The sequence below is a fragment of the Eretmochelys imbricata genome, chromosome 9, assembly GCF_965152235.1.
Source record: "Eretmochelys imbricata isolate rEreImb1 chromosome 9, rEreImb1.hap1, whole genome shotgun sequence".
Classification (NCBI taxonomy): domain Eukaryota; kingdom Metazoa; phylum Chordata; order Testudines; family Cheloniidae; genus Eretmochelys; species Eretmochelys imbricata.
Window position 1 is genome coordinate 81,677,321 of NC_135580.1, and position 19,962 is coordinate 81,697,282.

General features: G+C 38.4%; 1 protein-coding gene across 3 annotated transcripts in view; it reads left to right on the top strand.

Moving 5' to 3' along the window:
• The window catches only part of LOC144269953 (ubiquitin carboxyl-terminal hydrolase 12-like), a 39,511-nt gene extending 19,936 nt beyond the window's left edge, over positions 1 to 19,575 (top strand). Inside the window, exons 3-10 of one of the 3 annotated variants that reach the window (XM_077826058.1) lie at positions 1,063 to 1,276; positions 2,386 to 2,612; positions 3,954 to 4,030; positions 5,037 to 5,120; positions 8,240 to 8,437; positions 11,007 to 11,085; positions 14,082 to 14,146; positions 17,203 to 17,321. In XM_077826058.1, the coding sequence (XP_077682184.1) occupies positions 1,063 to 1,276; positions 2,386 to 2,612; positions 3,954 to 4,030; positions 5,037 to 5,120; positions 8,240 to 8,437; positions 11,007 to 11,085; positions 14,082 to 14,099 (897 nt within the window). In that variant the 3' untranslated portion in view covers positions 14,100 to 14,146; positions 17,203 to 17,321. The other 2 variants (XM_077826055.1, XM_077826056.1) reach the window with 2 other exon arrangements.
• The last annotated feature ends 387 nt before the right edge of the window (positions 19,576 to 19,962 follow it).

The window sequence follows — 19,962 nt, forward strand, 5'->3', positions numbered from 1 at the left end:
ATTGTTTTCTAAAAGCTGTAAGATGCTTGGCCTAATTTACCCAGATACTGTAATTCTGGTCTGTTTTAGAGAGGGTCTTTGATAAAGCATTGTGGTAATTGAAACTTTGTTTGAGAAAATTTACTTACACACTGTCTGGGCTTCCAAGATTGAAACCAGTTCGATCTAATGTTTACTTTCAATTACTCCCATCCGATGGGAATTATGGCCAAGATTTGAAACAATGACTAGTGACTCTGTTGCCTTAGCTTTTGCATGTCTAAATTGAGCCACTTTGGAAGGGCTTCTGAAAATGAAGCCCCTTCAAGGTTCATCAAGTTCTGTCCCAAAAGTCACTTTTAAAAATATCTTGACTGATGAACCTTTGTATAGTTTTCATTTAAAACTCTCCTGCGGTTGTAAAGAATGCAAATTCAGTAAGTATCCTTTCAGTGTTTCCTTTTACTTTTTTCTATTAGTAAGATGTTCCTAGTACTATGAATGTTCCTCACTATAACTATTGAGGATACCTGCTCATAACAGTAAAACGTTTTTTTAGAAGGCCCTTGGTAACATCTTCCATAAAAATAGGCTTCCTCTCTAGTTAACATGGATATTTAATTAGAAAGGTCATTAATCTGTTTCTTTGCCAGAATTACAATTGTGAGTTATCAATACCTTTGCAATAAGTGATTGCTCAGAACACCAAAATTTGGATGGGTCTATCATGCTAAAAATCTTATGCAGAAAACCTTACTTTATTATATAACTATAGACAAAATTTTAAAAATCTCATTTTTCACACTTTGTGTTGCAGTTTGCTATGTTCAGACAAAGAAATTGTCATGATCTGTCGTTCACGTTTTGGTTCTCATGCTGCTGTGATTTAGGTTTCCAGCATTTCAGATGGAATGTCTTAGTTAGAAAAGTAGTTATGAAGTTTTTTAATTTCATAAAAATATTTCTCTACATATTAGTTTTTGTACCCCTCTGTTGTTTGTCCTTAGCTTCCCCAGTCTCTCTTTGTTAGTTTCTTTTTAACAGATGTAATAATGGAAATATTTCTTGTTCTGTTTTAACCAGTTTGGCAATACCTGCTACTGCAACTCAGTCCTACAGGCACTTTATTTTTGTCGTCCGTTTCGGGAAAAAGTTTTGGCATACAAGGTCCAGCCCCGGAAGAAGGAAAGCCTCCTTACGTGCCTCTCTGATCTCTTCAACAGCATTGCCACACAAAAGAAGAAGGTGGGGGTCATCCCACCCAAGAAATTTATTTCCCGGTTGAGGAAAGAAAATGGTAAATTAATAACTGAAGTACCTGATCAAATTTCAATATTAGGATATTAGGCTGCTCATTTTTAAGTAACCTGAGCTCTTTTCAAGTGTATCTAGGGACTGACATTTAGCAAGTTTTACTAACTGGATTTTAAAAGGTTCATGCCCCAATTTATGTGGTACGAATTTTCACCACTTGTGTAGTATAAAGAGTGTGTAGATGGTCCCTGTAAAGTATCTTTATTTTAGGTTGGTTTTCCATCTGATTTAGTGATTCCATCCTGATGTCGGCCAATCACACAGCGGGTAGGGAGCTTTTGATGCCCTGGCTATTCTGTGCTAGTATAATGCCAGTATAGAGATCTGTAACAAGCCATTACAACTTAGAGCATCACTGGCAATGCTTTAAGTTGTACAATGAACTGGGTACACACATAGAGAGGGCCAGATTAGGGAAGCTCAGCGGTGGCTTAAAGTCACTCTCGCCCTCTTTCTCTGCTGTACTCAGGGCAAGAAAAAAGTAATGGGTAATCAGTTTCTCTCTTTGTATTGGGAATCCAGTAGTTATTTCCCAGGACTAGTTGTGAAGAGCCTTTGTGCATGTTAATTTACAATCTCTGATTTGGCTTGAAAAGATATCATTGATTTACTGTTATAGGATTTTTTTCATTTTCCTCGTGAGGTAAGATATTGGACTTCATGTACCAGTGGTCCCTCGCAGCACATCTGAACTTACTCATCTTACCCTCACTCCCCAAAACAATCTACGAAGCCAATTTTACATGTTTGCCAGGCCAGCCGCCCTTAACTTAAGGAGCTTAATTAATTTTTAGAAGGCTGCCTTCTAAAAGAGAGAGTAACCTGAAGTCCAAAACATCTGTTGCTAGAACTACATAAAACTACATAATTACAGCTCTGTTCTGTATAGCATCTTTAACATAGTGTATACTGAAATGATTTAGAGAGTTAAATACTGTTAACTAATAGCAGTGGCTAAAAGAATGTAAAAATTATAGAAAAGAACATGCAGTGCTTCACAAGAGCAGAGTGGCCTTATAAAGTTTGTGCTTTAACAATAGCATTGTTGTTATGCTCTTTCATTCTTCCCAATCTTTTCTGTTTCCTTTCCAGAGTTATTTGATAATTATATGCAGCAAGATGCACATGAATTCCTAAACTACCTACTAAACACTATTGCTGACTTACTACAAGAAGAGAAAAAACAGGAGAAACAGAATGGCAAACTCCAGAATGGCAGTATTGAGAGTGAGGAAGGAGACAAGACTGATCTGACATGGGTCCATGAAATCTTCCAGGGAACACTAACCAACGAAACCAGATGTCTTAACTGTGAAGCTGTATGTTGAAAAACAAAACATCTCTTTATTTGATTTTAAAAGGCACTGGACCATTTTCCCTAGTTCTAAACAAATTTTTTCATTTATTAGGGTAGATGAAATTGAACATTTTCTGATTAAAAATTGAACCTAACCTATTTTATGACTGTATCAGCTGTCCATTCAAACTAATGCTCATGAAGGTATGTTCCTTAGTAAAAATGCAGGGTCCTTTCCTTCCCTATCCCCATTTCCACCAAAGCAGTTTGCACCTGGCTGATATGAGCCGCCTTTTTGTCCTGTTGTAATTTCTTGTGACGGTCATAGTGTATGTTGTGTTTCCACAAGAGTTACTCACCGTTTACTTACAATAGTTAAATTTGCAATGGTGTTGTAACCATGTTGGTGTCAGGATGTTAGAGGCTAGGTAGGTGAGGTAATATCTTTTATTGGACCAACTTCTGTTGGTGAGAGAGAGAAGCTTTTGAGCTACACAAACCTCTTCTTCAAGTCTGGGAAAGGTACTCATGAATTTGTGTTTTAACCACGTGTTTTCAAGTCAAAAGATTACATTTCTTGTTGTTAATCCATAATTACTGTGTTGAGAATGAAGGAGGGAGCAGAAAGACTGAAACTGAAAGAACCACTTTTGGGCTGGGAATTTGTACTTAGTCATGTAATCATTGGTTTAACAGTATTTCAAACATGAAAGCCCCATTGGGAGGAAAAGAAAAATTAGTATAATATTGGATAGCAACATTTTTTCAAATAGCTCCAAATACTAGTCATCATTTTAAATCTAAATTATTGTTATGCTCTAAAAAGGGACTTCTAAAAAATGGCACCAAATGGGGCTCTTTCTGAGGGATTTTGAGACTAAATGTGATTGGCTCACAAGTCAAAAGATTGTTTTCCTAATGGCCAGGCCTTATCACTCACCCCAGCATCTGAAAATCCAGCTCTTTCTGTCTCTCATATCCTGAAGAGTGAAATATGGCAGATAATTATATTGCTGTACAAAGTAGAATAGAATCCATTTAAAGCCTGTCTAGCTGTCTGAGTGCCGTCAGTGGCAAAAACTTGGTTTTTCAGTAAAATAGGCAGATATGACTTGCAGGCACACAGGGAAGTTGTTGTACAAGGAGGTTCTTTTTTTACATAGTCTCTTTTTGGACTGTAACTACACTTCAGATTGTTACAGTATTTCTTGAGTAGTGCAGGAAAGGGCCTCTTACTGCATTTATACATTCGTCAAATTCTGAAGCTTCCTACTTGCAATCACATCTGTACCATTTCAGGGACTTGAAGCAATTCTAAACCTGCCAGATTCCAAGCCACAATGAAATATTTATTTTTTTTAAGGTTAGTAGCAAAGATGAGGACTTCCTGGACCTATCGGTTGATGTGGAACAAAATACATCAATTACACACTGCCTAAGGTAAATGAAAAGGAATCTGGTTGAAAGAAACACATCTGCACACATTCTGAATGGAGTGGCTACTTAGGTATTCAGTTGTGCAGCAGTTTAGGACCCAAGCTTACCGTAAACTAATAAATTCTGCTCAAGATCCTGTTATACAGAAAGTCTACCAAAACTATAAGAATTATCCATTTAATTGTGTCTTCTAAGGCTGTTAATGCTACGTCATGTGTTCAGAGTTTCTCAAAACTAAGTATTGCTGTTTGTTTTCAAAACATTTTTACTTTGTCATCCTGCTGCTGCATTTTGCTGAAATTCTCCTGCTCTTTGCCAAAGAATGCTTGAGCTTCTGAGGGCAGGCAACAGGGCATTCTTGTTGAACAGCTCTCTGCTTTAGAATTCACTCTCTGATAGCCTGTCAAAGCCCAAGCTTATCAAACCAGCACTTTGCAAGATGCATCCATTGGACCCAGCTTTTTAATAGCTGCTAATGGCACTAATGATGAGTGAGTTGGGGGGTGCTTATGTGCTTTTGTGGGCAAATTATGGCCAGAGTTAATGAGTTTTAATTTTTGTACATGTCCCCAAATATCACACAATAGGTGTGAACTAGATAATTGTACAACCAAAACCCATGACAGCCTATATACTACTGTGTACTCTACTTCTCGGTCTGACTGATGATCAGATACTGGCCAGTTCATGTTCTGAAGGGAGCCATATCCAAATTTCTTTGGCTGGAATCTTAGATCCCACAACATGAGACTGGGACAAGTTTATGCTCAAGTTTATTTATGCTCAAATAAATTGGTTAGTCTCTAAGGTGCCACAAGTACTCCTTTTCTTTTTGCGAATACAGACTAACACGGCTGTTACTCTGAAATTTGTTTAAGAGAGAAATCTTCATCTGGGGTATATTTCTTTTCTGTGATAGCAGCAGGATAGTAAAGTGTTAAGTAGAGGTTTTGACTAAGGTTCCCACGTGTTTGTAATTCATTTTTTTTTTTGCTCTCAACTTCCACAGGGGGTTCAGTAATACTGAGACTTTATGCAGTGAATATAAATATTACTGTGAGCAGTGTCGCAGTAAACAGGAAGCACAGAAGAGGTAAGGTTAGGGTATGCTGGAAAATGTTAATGTTCTCTCTTGGTGGGGACATATGTTAGTGTAAATTTTAGAGCTGTTGATTAATCACAGTTAACTCACATGATTAACTCAAAAAAATGAATTGCAATTTAAAAAATTAATCACAATCGTACTGTTAAACAATAGAATACCAATTGAAATTTATTAAATATTTTTGGATGTTTTTCTCACTTTTAAATATATTGATTTCTATTACAACACAGCATACAAAGTGAACAGTGCTCACTTTATATTATTTTGATTACAAATATTTGCACTGTAAAAATGATATACAAAAGAAATCGTATTTTTCAGTTCACCTCATACAAGTACTGAAGTGCAATCTCTTTATCGTGAAAGTGTAACTTACAAAAGTAGATTATTTTTTTGTTATATAACTGCACTCAAAAACAAAACAGTGTAAAACTTTAGAGCCTACATATCCACTCAGTCCTACTTCTTGTTCAGCCAATCACTGAAAAAACCAAATTTGTTTACATTTATGGGAGATACTGCTGCCTGCTTCTTATTTACCTGAAGGTGAGAACAGGCAAATTTTTGCATGGCATTGTACTTTTGTAGCAGGTGGTTGCAAGGTATTTACGTGCCAGATAATCTAAACATTCGTATGCCCCTTCATGTCTCGGCCGCCATTCCAGAGGACATGCTTCCATGCTGATGACGCTCATTAAAAAAAATACATTCATTAAATTTGAATTGAATCAAATTGAATCAAAAATCTGAACTCCTTGAGGGAGAATTGTATGTCTCCTGTTCTGTTTTACCCATATTCTGCCATATATTTCATGTTATAGCAGTCTCGGAAGATGACCCAGCACATGTTCGTCTTAAGAACACTTTCACAGCAGATTTGACAAAACACAAAGAAGGTACCAACGTGTTATTTCTAAAAATAGCTACAGCACTTGACCCAAGGTTTAAGAATCTGAATGCCATCCAAAATATGAGAGAGACAAGGTGTGGAGCATGCTTTCAGAAGTCTTAAAAGATTAACACTCCGATGTGGAAACTGCAGAACCCAAACATCAAAAAAGAAAATCAACCTTCTACTGGTGGCATCTGACTCAGATGATGAAAACGAACGTGCATCAGTCCGCTCTGCTTTGGATCGAGTTATCGAGCAGAACCTGTCATTAGCATGGACACGTCCTCTGGAATGGTGGTTGAAGCATGAAGGGACGTAAGAATCTTTAGCGCATCTGGCACGTAAATATCTTGCGATGCTGGCTACAACAGTGCCATGCGAATGCCTGTTCTCACTTTCAAGTGACGTAAACAAGAAGCGAACAGCATTATCTCCTGCAAATTGTCACCAAACTTGTTTGAGTGATTGGCTGAAGTAGGACTGAGTGGACTTGTAGGCGCTAAAGCAGGGGTGGGCAAACTACGGCCTGGGGGCCGCATCTGGCCCTCCAGACATTTTAATCCGGCCCTCGAGCTCTGTTGAGGAGCAGGGTCCGGAGCTTGCCCTTCTCCAGCAGGGGAGCGGGGTTGGGGGCTTGCCTCGTTCCATGCGGCTCCCAGAAGCAGCAGCATGTCCCCACTCCAGCTCCTACGCATAGGGGCAGCCAGGGGGTTCCGCACGCTGCCCCTGCCCCAAGTGCCACCCCCTCAACTCCCATTGGCCAGGAACCACATGGGTTGTTGGGCCAATGGGAGCTGCAGGGGTGGTGCCTGCGGACGGGGCAGCATGCAGAATTGTGCCTCCATGTAGGAGCCAGAGTGGGAACATGCTGCTGCTTCTGGGAGTTGCTTGAGGTAAACACACCCTAGAGCCTGCACCCCTGACCCCCTCCCATGCCCCAACCCGATGCCCCACCCCTGAGTCCGCTCCTGCCCTCCCAAGCCCTCGGTCCCAGCCCCGAGCACCCTCCTGCTCCCCCAACCCCTCATCCTCAGCCCCACCCCAGAACCCTCCCCCCATCCCAACCCCAGCCTAGAGACCCCTCCTGCACCCTGAACTCCTCATTTCTGGACACACCCCAGAGACCACACCCCCAACCAGAGCCCTCACCCCCTCCTGCACCCCAAGTCCCAATTTCATGAGCAATCATGGCCCACCATACAATTTCTGTACCCAGATATGGCCCTCGGGCCAAAAAGTTTGCCCACCCTGCTCTAAAGTTTTTGCATGGTTTTATTTTTGAATGCAGTTTTTTTTGTACATAATTCTACATTTCTAAGCTCAACTTTCATGATAAAAAGATTGCACTATACTACTTGCATAAGGTGAATTCAAAAATACTGTTTCTTTTGTTTTTTTTACAGTGCAAATATTTGTAATCAAAAATAAATATGAAGTGAGCACTGTACACTTTGTACTCTGTGTTGTAATTGAAACCAATATATTTTAAAATGTAGAAAACATCCAAAAATATTTAAATAAATGGTATTCTATTATTGTTTAGCAGCGCAATTAATCATGCAATTGCAGTTTTTTTAAATCGTGTGATTAATCGTGTTTAATTTTTTTAATCGCTTGACAGCCCTAGTAAATTTACAATATTAATCCAATGGCAATTCTTTGAAACCACAGAATAACTGACATTCTAGGTGGGGAAATGTCAGGGAAAATATAAATTCGAAGCAGCTCCTACAATCAGAGGAGATCCCAAATGGTCAGTTTCGCATTCGTCCCCTAAAGAACTACCAGACATCACTCCTTTTTCCCTGTTAGTTGTGATCAGTTTGACGCCTCCAGAACATTTTCCCCTTCAGCCACAGATGTTGTAGAAAATCTATTTTTTTTCATTTCTTAGTTAATAGAAGCCAGGCCTGAAGGACAGAGGTTTATTCCATTTTCCACTTTCCTGATATGATGAAAGCTGATTTGTTCAGCATAGGCAAGCAGCTGTCTTGCATGTGGATGTCAGTTGTGCTATAAATCTTTCCCACTTGTACCAAAATGCTTGTATAAAAAGCAGCTCTTCACAAATCATCTTCATTAAAACTGAATTTACGATTAAACTTTTTTTAATCGTTTAAACACAAATTCTAATTATTTTCTTTTAAAAGGTTTATCTAGTGTAAGGGCTATTTTCTAATGTGATGTTTTATGTTTAATATATTTTATGGTCCAGAATGAGAGTGAAGAAGTTGCCCATGATTCTAGCTCTGCACTTAAAAAGGTTCAAATACATGGACCAGCTGCATCGATACACCAAACTCTCCTATCGTGTAGTCTTTCCCTTGGAGCTTCGGCTCTTTAATACTTCAGGAGATGCTACAAACCCTGACAGAATGTATGACCTTGTGGCTGTAGTAGTTCACTGTGGCAGGTATGTCTCCAATGCTTTCTGAGTTTTACATGAGTTTCCATGAAAATGCATCCGATGAAGTGAGCTGTAGCTCACGAAAGCTTATGCTCAAATAAATGGGTTAGTCTCTAAAGTGCCACTAGTACTCCTTTTCTTTTTGCGAATACAGACTAACAGGGCTGCTACTCTGAAACCTGATCCATGAAAATTAACTCACCTGGTCATTCATGTACATTTGAATACCACTGCAGCAGCTGACAATGTAGAACAATCTCAGCAACATCTAAGCTAATTAACTGAAGGAGTAAAAAGGTTTTTACATGTTTTTACATTTAAACATTTTTTTGAAAATATTTTCAGCCTATTTTTCTATTCAGTATGCACAGTCTCAGTCTTGTTCTTTTTATATAGCTTTAAAACATGCTAAAGCTTCCAGGAAAGCTAAATGAAATAAAGCAATTCTTGGAATAATAAAGTTCTCAAAATAGAATCAGTTTGTATGTTGCGACTTGCTAGATCATTACATTTTTTTAAAAAATGCTGGTGCCACCAAGTGGTTAGATTGCATACTGCTTTTTAAATCAGCTGCACAGGCTTGATCCAGCATGATTAAAACCGAATTAAAATAATTGAAAAACAAATATTTTTTATAAAAAACTTGATGCAAATAGAAAAGCCATTGCAAACAATACATTATGTAAGAAAAGATAAAATGTTACTCACAGAAGTCAAAAATGGGGTATGTTTACACTATGTTGAGACTGTACTAGCATAGCTAGGCCGGGATAGCCTGTAGAGTAGACACAGCCTACACCAACAGAAGAGGTTTTTCTGTTGGTGTAGGGACACCTCTGCGAACAAAGCTAGCTACATCAAAAGAAGACTATTTGGGTCAACATAACTGTGTGTATGCTGGGGGTTATGTCAGTATAGATATGTCGGTTGAGGTATGTTTTTTTACAACCCTGAAGCTATGCTGATATTATGCTTCAGATTAGACCAGGCTTTAGAATGGGATGGTCGGGGATTATGTGTTCTTTGTTTTTTTGGAGTGGGGGGTAAATCTTAACTAGTTGGAAATCTAGCATAAGGTCTATAGAATATTTCCAAAGGATCAGTGTCGAAATTAGAGAGCCAGCAAAACCAACACATGCCGGTATCTGTTGAATTTATTTATGCTGTCTATGCTGTACATGGTTCTGAGATTGTGATATAGTTCTGAAATACATTTTCATACAACATATTGATGATGTAAAAAAAAAGGATCCTATCCTGCAAACTTTCTCTTGTGAGTCTGCAAGGCTAGTTCCTAGGTTTGCTATCTGTGACACACATTCCAATAAGCATAAATACAGCTTTCAGTAATGATATATAGAAATGGCGGTTAGTGTGACTTTGCCTTATTGAAGGGGTCACCAGTTGTGCTCTAGAGCTGCTGTTTTGTAAACACTGGCTTTTTTTAGCAGTTCCACAGCTCTATTGTAAACTTGTATCAGGCTGGAACTTAACATATCAGGATAGACCAGGTACAAATTTATTTTCTATATATTTTAGATCTTTTAAAACATCTGTTTAAAATATTTTGCTTTGATAACTTCACTTTAATTTACACATTCATTCTAAAGCAGAAATTGTTAATCCAGTAAATTCATAACACTGAATGGGGCTACAGAATCACTTTCCCCATACACAGTAAAGTCCTTTGAAAAAGCTATGTTATTTTATGTTGGTGTTATTCAGATCCTAAATTAAACACAAAATAAAGCCAGAAAAAGTGAGAATTTAGTTTCTTGTTTTATCCTTAACTTGCTCCCTCACTGTCTGAGGTCAGCAGTTGGTGGCTTACCTAGTGCTAATGTATATTATTACACTCCAAAAATTCCTTGTCCCAATCTACTTCCTTTGCAACCCTTACCCATCTGATCTGGGTCTGGTCCCCGCTGCATTCGGATCTGGCAGCTTCCTCCACCACACTTGCAACAGGAGAGTACTGAGAGCACACACGAGAGGGTCTCTCTGCACTCGGTTCTGGTGATAGTGCCGCAACAACAGGCAGCAGCAATGGCACAGAAAGTCTAGCTGCATGCCTGCAGCTCTGGTCTGAAGCATGCTCAGTACAGATGGAATCTTCAGAGAATGTAGCTGTCAAACTCTAACAGGTCTCTAACAAGCACAAACTAAGATTTTTTTTTCCCCCAAAGGTTTGTAACTTGGCTGATGTGGGCATTTTTTCATGAGAATCGCAAACGGCACATTCCTGTTTCTAAATATCAAATCCTTGCTCCAGAGCAGAGACCCTAAAGCTTCTCACCCAAACCATTGTATGGAACCATTTTTGGTGAAATTTTATTTTCTTTATTTTTAAGTAAATCTGAGGTAGATACCCAGCGTGTTAAGGTTTTGGCAAACTGTTAAGGTTGGGCAAAGTTATAGGCAATTGAAAATAAGGTCTTACACTGGAAAGTATTGGTGAACCTTAACTATAGGTGACATTATCAGCTCCACCTATAATAGCTTGAGTTATTTACAAATGTTTCGTTTTTCATATGTAGGCATCAATGTAATAAATCTTTGACATTTTTCCTGACAGCGGTCCAAACCGTGGACATTATATCACCATAGTGAAGAGCCATGGCTTTTGGTTGCTGTTTGACGACGACATTGTAGAGGTAGGTATACAGATTGCTTTTATGTTGTGAAAACAATATGGACAGTACCATTTTCCAGCTATGTGCAGGGATCCTATTTCAGTATCTAGGAATTCATTTTGCATCCATGAAAGATTTGTAACAAAATCTGTGTATGGGGCATCCTGATCAAGTTCTGAGCAGATTTGTGTATATATAATTGACTTGTAGAACCGTGCTCAACTGAGGGGCTTAATTAGTCACTTGACAGAAGACTGAGGATGACATCTATTTGGTACAACCACAACTGTCCTGTTAAGAATGTAAAACACCAGGGTATTTTTTCCCATATCTCAGGCTCGCTCTTGAGACCAGTTTGCTTTCTAGAGTCAACGGCTTGATCCTAAATATTTCTGATGGCTGTAGCTCAACACTAAATTCAACACCCATTCATCTTCTTTTGTAGGTTAAGAGTATGTAAAAGGAAGGATTCTTGATTTTTGCTGCAGACAGGTAGCAAGAACTGTGGAAAGAGTTAGAAAATCAGAGACTTGTGATCACATGGGTAGTTAGATACTGAAGATATCCATAGGATTTTTGATCTTTAGCAGAGTATTTAGATATACTTTAGCTAAAATAAACTTATTTTATACTCCACAAAATATTTTGCCTATAAATGTTTTGCATATGTATCTAAAATATATACACACATGTGGTAGCATTTTGTTGCATATCCCATTGAGCTGTATTGTAAAAACATGAAGGTTTATCTCTTGGCCTTTTTTAGATCACTCCTTAAAATAAGTCCAAACTCTGATTAGTAGTAGCACTGAGGTAATCTCTTTAAAAACATGTATGGTTTTTAAAGAGGCCATAAAATAGCCATGTTGTTATATATTCTTAGTCAACGTCTTCCATGTCAGATTTGCTCATTTTATGGGCCAAAGCAAAATTTCTCTGTCTGAAAACACTGGCAACTGTACTGAACCATGAGTAAGAACAGAATACAATTTAATCTCTTGCATGTGTGCTGGCTTGGTCTAGAAGACACACAGAGTAGATTTGTCTCCTCCAAAGATGCCAGATTTTCATTTACTTTTCTTACCTGAGTCATGCTTTAAAGTAACCTGAAATTTTATTGTTTACCTCATAATCTCACTGATCTGAAAATAGTATAGTCTGTGTGAGTTGTTTCTCTCTTGAATCTTCACTGTGCTCCTCAGGATTGGGAATACAGAATGTAGCTCTTGTAAAGCTGGAGATTCAGCAGTTGAAAAATCCCCTGGCAAGTGGGAAGCCTTCCCATATTAGGGGGAGGAGAGTGGCGGCTGCAGGGCAGGGGATTTTGTCATCAGTTTCTGCAGGATGAGAGTTTTCATTTAAAACAGGTTTCTATCCCATATGTTCTGAAAGTCACAGTTGAAAAATTAGGGATGGAAATGTTTGGCATAAGTGAAGTCCAGGCATGAAAGTCCTGTTGAAGTCCAGTCCCACTGGGAAGAGTGTAGAATATTCCTACCAAGAAACTCCACTCAATGACTGTCTTTCATATCTGCTTCTAACTGATAGGTGCCTGCTAAACTTGAAACTCCCCTCCCACCCTCCTCTGCCAGAAAAGCAATGTCTCTCCTGTCCATTCCCCATCTATGCCCTCCAACCCCAGATTCAGCAACCCTGCCCCGAATAATGTGTTTTTGGGAATCATCCTGACTACTGTAATGATTAGTGAGATGGGGTGACCTACGCTGCAGCAGGAACAGGGTCTGTCTGCAGCTCTGCCTATCCCGTTTACTTTTGTGAGTCCTCTGTTCCTGTAAAAAGCTTTGCTCCTTGCTGCTGCTCTAGCTTGTCCAAGAAACTACAGTGTGAAATTGAAATCATTGTCAGTTTCATTGCTCCCCACAAGATTTTGATTTGTAGCTCTGAAACTGACCATTTTGGTTTCCCATCATGTTGCTGCTGCTTAGCATCGCAGAGAAACTGCAGGAAACTCAATACTTCATCAGGTCAAATTCGGAAAGATATGTTCACAATCATGAGGCATGAAAAAGTAATTTATAAAAATAAAGCTTAGATTCTGCAGAAGTAGCAGGCATAGACCTTATTATTTGCTAGGGGAAGTCCCTGCACACCAGGTACAAGTGGCCAAGTAGACTTTTCAAGCCCTGGAGATTTAACCTGCTAAGTATGAAACACATATAAAGTGAAGAAAGTTGTCTTCCTGAGTCTGCTAACAGATAACTCCAAAGCCTCTGTGCATGCTTTGCCAAGTTGTAAAAGAGCAGAGGATAAATCTTTTTGTCTCTATTGGTTTCATAATGTAAGACTTCAAAAAGCTTTGTCACCTTTTTGTTATAAATGCTATGATTTTTTGGATCTGAAATGTACATTGGAAGCAGCTTACTCTTCTTTTACTAGTCTGAAGATTTGCTAAATGCAATAAAAGTGAAAGAGTCATGTTTTATTTTTGCTTGGGTGAAGGTTCAAGTTTCAAGTAAAATATCAGGTAAATGAAAGTTATTTAGGTAAAAATGTATTATTACAGTATATGTGAAAACCTGTCACATGTCAAATACCAAAGGCAAATGACTTCAAATAGAATAATATACAAAGCCAAATTACTTGAAAGCAATATGGGTAAATGCACTTTTCTATGCTATTAGCTTGGCAAGCTGTCACATTGTAGCAACCAAAAGTGATGCAGCACAGTGTAAATGTCTATATGGAATAGAGGGGAGAGTGTCTATCCACATTGGTTCCCCCAAATTATGAGGAAAGATGAAAAGAACGAATTTGTAGCATAGCTAATAGTTACTCGGGAGAGCAGTAACTTTTACTATTATTTGAGAGTTGTAAATGCTGTGGAGGGAAAGGTATTGTTTTGGGTGGACCAGAAAATGATAAAAGAAAATTTAGGTTCAATAGCAAAGCAAAAAACAACAAACAAAAAAACCCTTAATATCAGGTTAGTTAAGATGTAGAACAGTCTCCCAAAGAGAATTGGTGGAAACATCAACTGATTGTTACTTTAAAACTAGGCTGGACAAAACTCTTGAGTATATTGGTGGAAAACAATCCTGCTATGGAAGGGGGAGGAGACAAGGTAATCAAATAGTTATTTTCTGTTTCTAATTTGTTAATCTGTGAATGTGGAAATGAGTTAGGATATATAGCTATGCTATCAAAGAATTTAAAAATATTTGTGGGATAAGTGAATCTATAAGAATATTTCCAGGTTATATTCAAAATGCTAGATAGTGGAAATAGACTTGATTTCATGGTAAACTAGTTGGTATTTAAGTTAAATTAACAGCAGAGAATGTTTGCAGAGCTGCCAGATAATTATATTAAGTCTGTTGGTGAATATGCTTTTGTGAGTATTTTTTCTGTTAGAATGACTGATCTTTCTTTCCTGAATATTCATATACAAGGCTTTCTGGGAAAAGAACTTTGGAAAAATATACGCTTATTTGTCCCGTATACTTCTCCCCAGAACTTCAGAGCATTTTGAAACGCATGCATTTGAGGAATTTGGATTTTCACACGACATAATGCATGTCTTGTTTCAAATCATATCCTTTGTAATTCCATTTTGTGTTCGTTGCATCTTTCTTGCAACTTACCAAGTGTGTATTGCCCCAGGCTCATAAGGTGGGTGGGGAAAAAGAAAAGTACTGGCCTAATCAAGTAGGTAATGTACATTCTCTTCAAAATTGAGTGCACCTACAGATAGCTTTCATTTTTATGACTAGTGCTTTCACAGTAGACCACCAGAACAGTTGCTGAAGTTGCTGGATCTGTGCAGGCAATATTCAGAGAACCAATTTGTTCCTCATGCACATAAACATACTAAGGAACAAATTGGTGGTTCTTTGGGTATCAACTGTATAAATTCACATGCTTGGTTCAGCCTGTGCACTTTGCATTTTCTTAACTGGAAACTTCTAGAAAGCTTTGGTGGTTGGAGCTGCAGGCAAGTTCCCTTGTGGTACTGATCATTCAGCCTGAACATTATATATGGAGCTACAGTGCTATACTCTAGTTCCTGATGGATGTCTAATTGGAGTCCCTTTAGATTTCTCCAGCTGCCTTTCTGTTTGCTGTGTTTTAGGTTGTTACTAAACTCTCCTGCTTTTAATTATAGCTAGAATAGTGTAGTTACGTCGTTGCAGTTAATTTGTGTGTGAATTGTTTCTCTGTACTGGGCACCTTTTATTTTCATAGGATAGCTGGCAAGGTAACCAGCTTCAAATGATGCCCATTGTAATGTGAAAATGTGCTGAACAGCCCTGCATATGTAATGCTGCCTGTGTCCCGCTGAGGTGCACATACTGAAAAATGCCTTTTGTGCTACCTTAACCCTGAGGGCTCAAAAGGACCAGGAATCTCAGCTCTGGATACACCCTTAAAGCAGCTCAGTATGATGTTTGAGTTGGCATTGAGCCTTTATTCCTTGCTTAATGCCATGTGGAAGTCTGAATCCCAAGAGACCCCTGATCTGATGAGGGAAATACTCTCTTTGGCCCAAGTACCGTGATGCCTCAGTGCCATTGCTCTCTCCCTCAGAACTGAAGTGTAGAGAAAGGAAAAAAAGAAAAGGCCACTGTTTTTGTCCTGAATATTTGATTCCATATGGATCTGTGAGCTCAGAACCAAGATGTTACCTATTCTGAGAGGCTCCTTCATACCAAGGACTGTACCTCCTGCCTATTCAGTACTAATAGCCATTTTGGTGTTAATGAGGTTCCTTACACAAGTTGTAGCTTGGGGCCTTCCTCTGTGTGTTCAAGCAGAGAATGTTCCCTGTTTCCTCCACCCAAAGTTTCTTCTTTGGACCTAGAATCTTGGTTCTGTGGTATCCCAAGGCCATCTTTGCTGCTGTGTGGGATAGTATTAAAGGTCACCCACCGATTCTTTCCTATTCTTAGTTTCTCTCTGGTTCCCCAATCTTCTATTTTGGGGATAGTAGAGGAGATTACAGCTTCAGTCGCTCTAGACTGATTTCCTCTTGGCTCCCCACCTCAGGCCATCCTCTTATCCTGGTGGATCATGTGACCTAAAGGCATTTTAAAATACTAAAGGAACCATTGTCTGCTTAGCAACAGAGGTCATGAGCATTCATTCCAGTGTTTCAGTCTCTGTACTGGCTCCCCATTGACTGCCAAATCAAATTCAGTCTTACATGGGATTAGCTCTTGCTGCCTGAGACTTCTTTTCCTGACACTGGCCTCTCAGGACAGCTGCATTCCCCTGGAACAATAAAATTATTGACTAATAATGAGAAATGACTCATTCTCAGAAGACGGACCACAACCGCGGAGCTCACACCCACAAGAGATAATGACCATAGGCCTCGCCGCTTTGAGAGCAAAATGCAAACTAATTTTTCTGGCTGTGCTTTCCTGCAGTAATTTTCTCTCAATTTTAAATTGTGTAGACAAGAAATGTATTCCTGCCTGAATTGAAAAGACGCTATTTCCCTGTCTAAATACTCATGAGGTTCTCAACGTCACACTGGTCAGCATTGTACTAGATCCCAGGGAGAGCAAGCTCCATTTGTGGTATACTCTTACAGAGCTAATGTGAAAATAGTGATTGTGTGTTACATTATTGATAGGTGATCCAGATTAGTAACCAATAGTGTAGGAGTTCTCTTCATTTTTGAAGCCCCAGTAACCTCTTGCGAGGTAGCAGTTCATTTAGACTGCCTGTTGAATTTACTAAAAATTTTGTGTGTACTCCTTATTATCTGGTGGAGATATTTTCCTATGTTAATAGCAGACTATTTTTCATCTGCATGCCGGCTGCATGGCTTTGGGTAAGGGAAGTTGGAGACTCCAGTTCGTAGAAAGAGCTGAGGGTGAACGTCAGCTTGAATTTTTAGAGCAGGCCTTCATAGAGCCCTTGTGTGTGCACTGTAGCTTCACAGTGCACTATTTTTTTGATCTGATAGTCTTATCAATTTATCCTGATTTAATCTTCTCCAAATTAAGCAGTTTAATCTATTGAAGAAATGTTTGGTGTATTAATATTGGGTAGCTTTCAGTCAACTTCTTCCATATACTAAACTCAAAATAGTATTTCATTGGGGGAGGGAGGTGTGTGCTCAGTGTTGGTTATTTTGAGTGGGTCTAATCTGAATGTCTTGTTGAATTGCAGAAAATTGATGCCCAGGCCATTGAAGAATTCTATGGGTTAACATCAGACATTTCCAAAAACTCAGAATCCGGATATATCCTCTTCTACCAGTCAAGAGACTAAAACTGAAATGATAAATGTGTACAAATAAAAGAAAAAAGGGATCAAGGTTATGTCCCAAGTAGGACATCAGTGACAGCAGAAACAATTCCTCATCATTGCTGTAGGACCATGAGAGATCCAGCAGGGAGAAGAAAGGTTTACCTCTGCCATTTCTTGGAGGATGAGTGCCATCTTCTGTAACAAGAAGAGCTTTTGCTCTGATTTTCTTTCTGGGCTTTTTTTTTTACATTGCTAGCTTCCAAAATCTGGGTTACCTCTACTTGAAACCTGGCTGCTTATTTGTTCAAGAACTGAAGAAAGGTTTTAAAAGTAGCATTGTGGAATTCTTTACCATTCAGTGTCAGCCTGAGGCTATACCTTGGAGTCTGTCATCGTCGTTTTTCTGTATTTTAGCAGAATGATTTGAATATTCAGTGTCAGCTGAACACATATTTTGAGATATGAGCAGCAGCCAGTTGCTGGATATTTTTGGTGACTCAGACATGCGAAACAGTACAGTGCTAAAACACTGGAAACGTCAAGTCTGTAATTTTTAAAAAGGTAGACACAAAGCTATTTCTGCAGCATTATAAATCCCTCAGTATGTATCATCTTGGTTTTAGATAACACTAATAGCACTCTTTTTTGTATATTTTTAACTTTTACTATCCTATTCCCCCTCCAGAAGATGTAATTTTTTTTCCCACATTTAACCTAATCTGTTGTACTTTTTAATTTTTTAAGCAAAAGTTTGACTCTCAAAGCCACAATGCTGCAAATTCAAGCAAAGAAGCAGTTGAGCTTTTAAAAGTGCATGTCTTGCAACAAGTTGTTATAGAAAGTTTAAAGTTACAGTATTTCTTGGAGCTATTGCATACGCCAAAAGTGCCCTCTTCTGAAACAGGATCTGTTCAGCATTTCATTCAGTATATAGTAAACAGATGCAGGATCGTATCTGCCTATGATAATACACAGAAGCAGCACTAATTGTGAAGAGTTAACCAAGGGAAGCATTATTTACATAACTAATCCAGTTGTTCCTAGTCTTTGAAATTTCCATTAAGGAAGAAAAACAAAAAACAATGGTTAACACACTATCTTGCAAAGAGTTCCTCTTCATCTGGTTGTTACATTAGTTTTGTCATGTGAATCATTGCCCCTGAAAATGCTCTCTGGTTTGATATGCCACTATAGGCCTTGCTTAACAGGGGACAGGTATATTTGTCTTATGAAGACTGAATTTAAGAAATTGTCCATTACAAATGTATATAGTATAATCTCAAGGATAATTAGAAAGAAAAGATTAAAGGGAATTTATAAGAAATCTCTGAAACCCTTTGTAATTTTCTTTTTGAAAAGTCCTGTTACAGTGCCAAAGCTTGTCATAGCTGGCTCTAAACCAGGAGTGGAAATTGATATGTTCCTTTCTTCATCTTGTTAATAACACCAAAGCTGTCTTCTACCTTGTTGGTCTTAGTACAGCACTTCGTAGTACGCACTGTTGATTATCTATGAGGACATTTAATTTATGCAATTCTGTGATTTGTATGGGATAAATAGAATATTTTTACCAAAATATTGTCCTCATGAAGACCCATCATATACATGCAGTCCTTTATGGTGGCTGTACTCATTATCTGTTGTTCCCTTTCACAACTGGAAACCTCCTGTTAGCAATTAATTCCTTTCTTTTTAAAATGGAAGTTAGTAAATATTAGCATATTCCAATTGGGTACAAGTTCCATCCCCTCCCACCTCTCCTTCTCCAGAAGAAAATGTATGGACAGTCAATTCCTGATTTTTATTATGCAAAGTACTCTCATTTTCAGAGATTTAATCAGTAACAGTAAAATCTTTTTTGTCATCTTGTTGTTCCTACTTGTGTGAAAATTGCTCTTGGTTAGCCGTCCTCTCCCCTTGTTCGCAGAAAAACCCAGAGCCCCTGGATAGTGACACTAACAGAAATCTGTCATCAGTAACTCTTGCAAAAAGGAGAGCGCACTGAGTTTAAAAAACAAATCTAAACAGTCAACACAAAAAAGTGATGTAGAACACTATACATGTATTTTGTATATCTGGTGATACATTTTTACAAATAAAATACCTGATTTGAGAGAGAGAATATTGAAAGAATATATACTATAGATTAAAAGAACTGTTAAAAGTGCACTTTTGCTACAGATTTATAAGGAAACTAAATGGGATTAAATTGGAAGAGAATGGTGTGATGTTACTTCTGTATAATTAATGACCCCACCTGTCTCCAATAAAGGTCATGTATGTTCACATGCACATGGCCCAAATGTTTTTCCTTGATTGGTGTGAATATCACTCGAAGACAAAAAATAAAAGTAATTGGTTAGTTTTGACAAGAGTGAACAGGGCCCCTTTTGTTTTTTCTTCTCTCCACGTTAATTTTCTGAGAATATTTGTTGGTAACTAGTCCCCACGAATCTCTAGCTTCGCCCAGTCCTTTAATTGTTAGACTTCATTCACATAGACTGGAAGGGATGACTGTGGAAATGGAAGGGCTATGAAAGGAATCCTTTGTCTAAGGTAGACTTTGCAGGACATAGCTGCTCAATACTTCATTTTACTAATCTGGTGTTAACCCAAGTGAAAAGATTAAAAATCTATCTGGTGCCATACATGTGTTTTGAGCTTAATGGCCAAAGATGA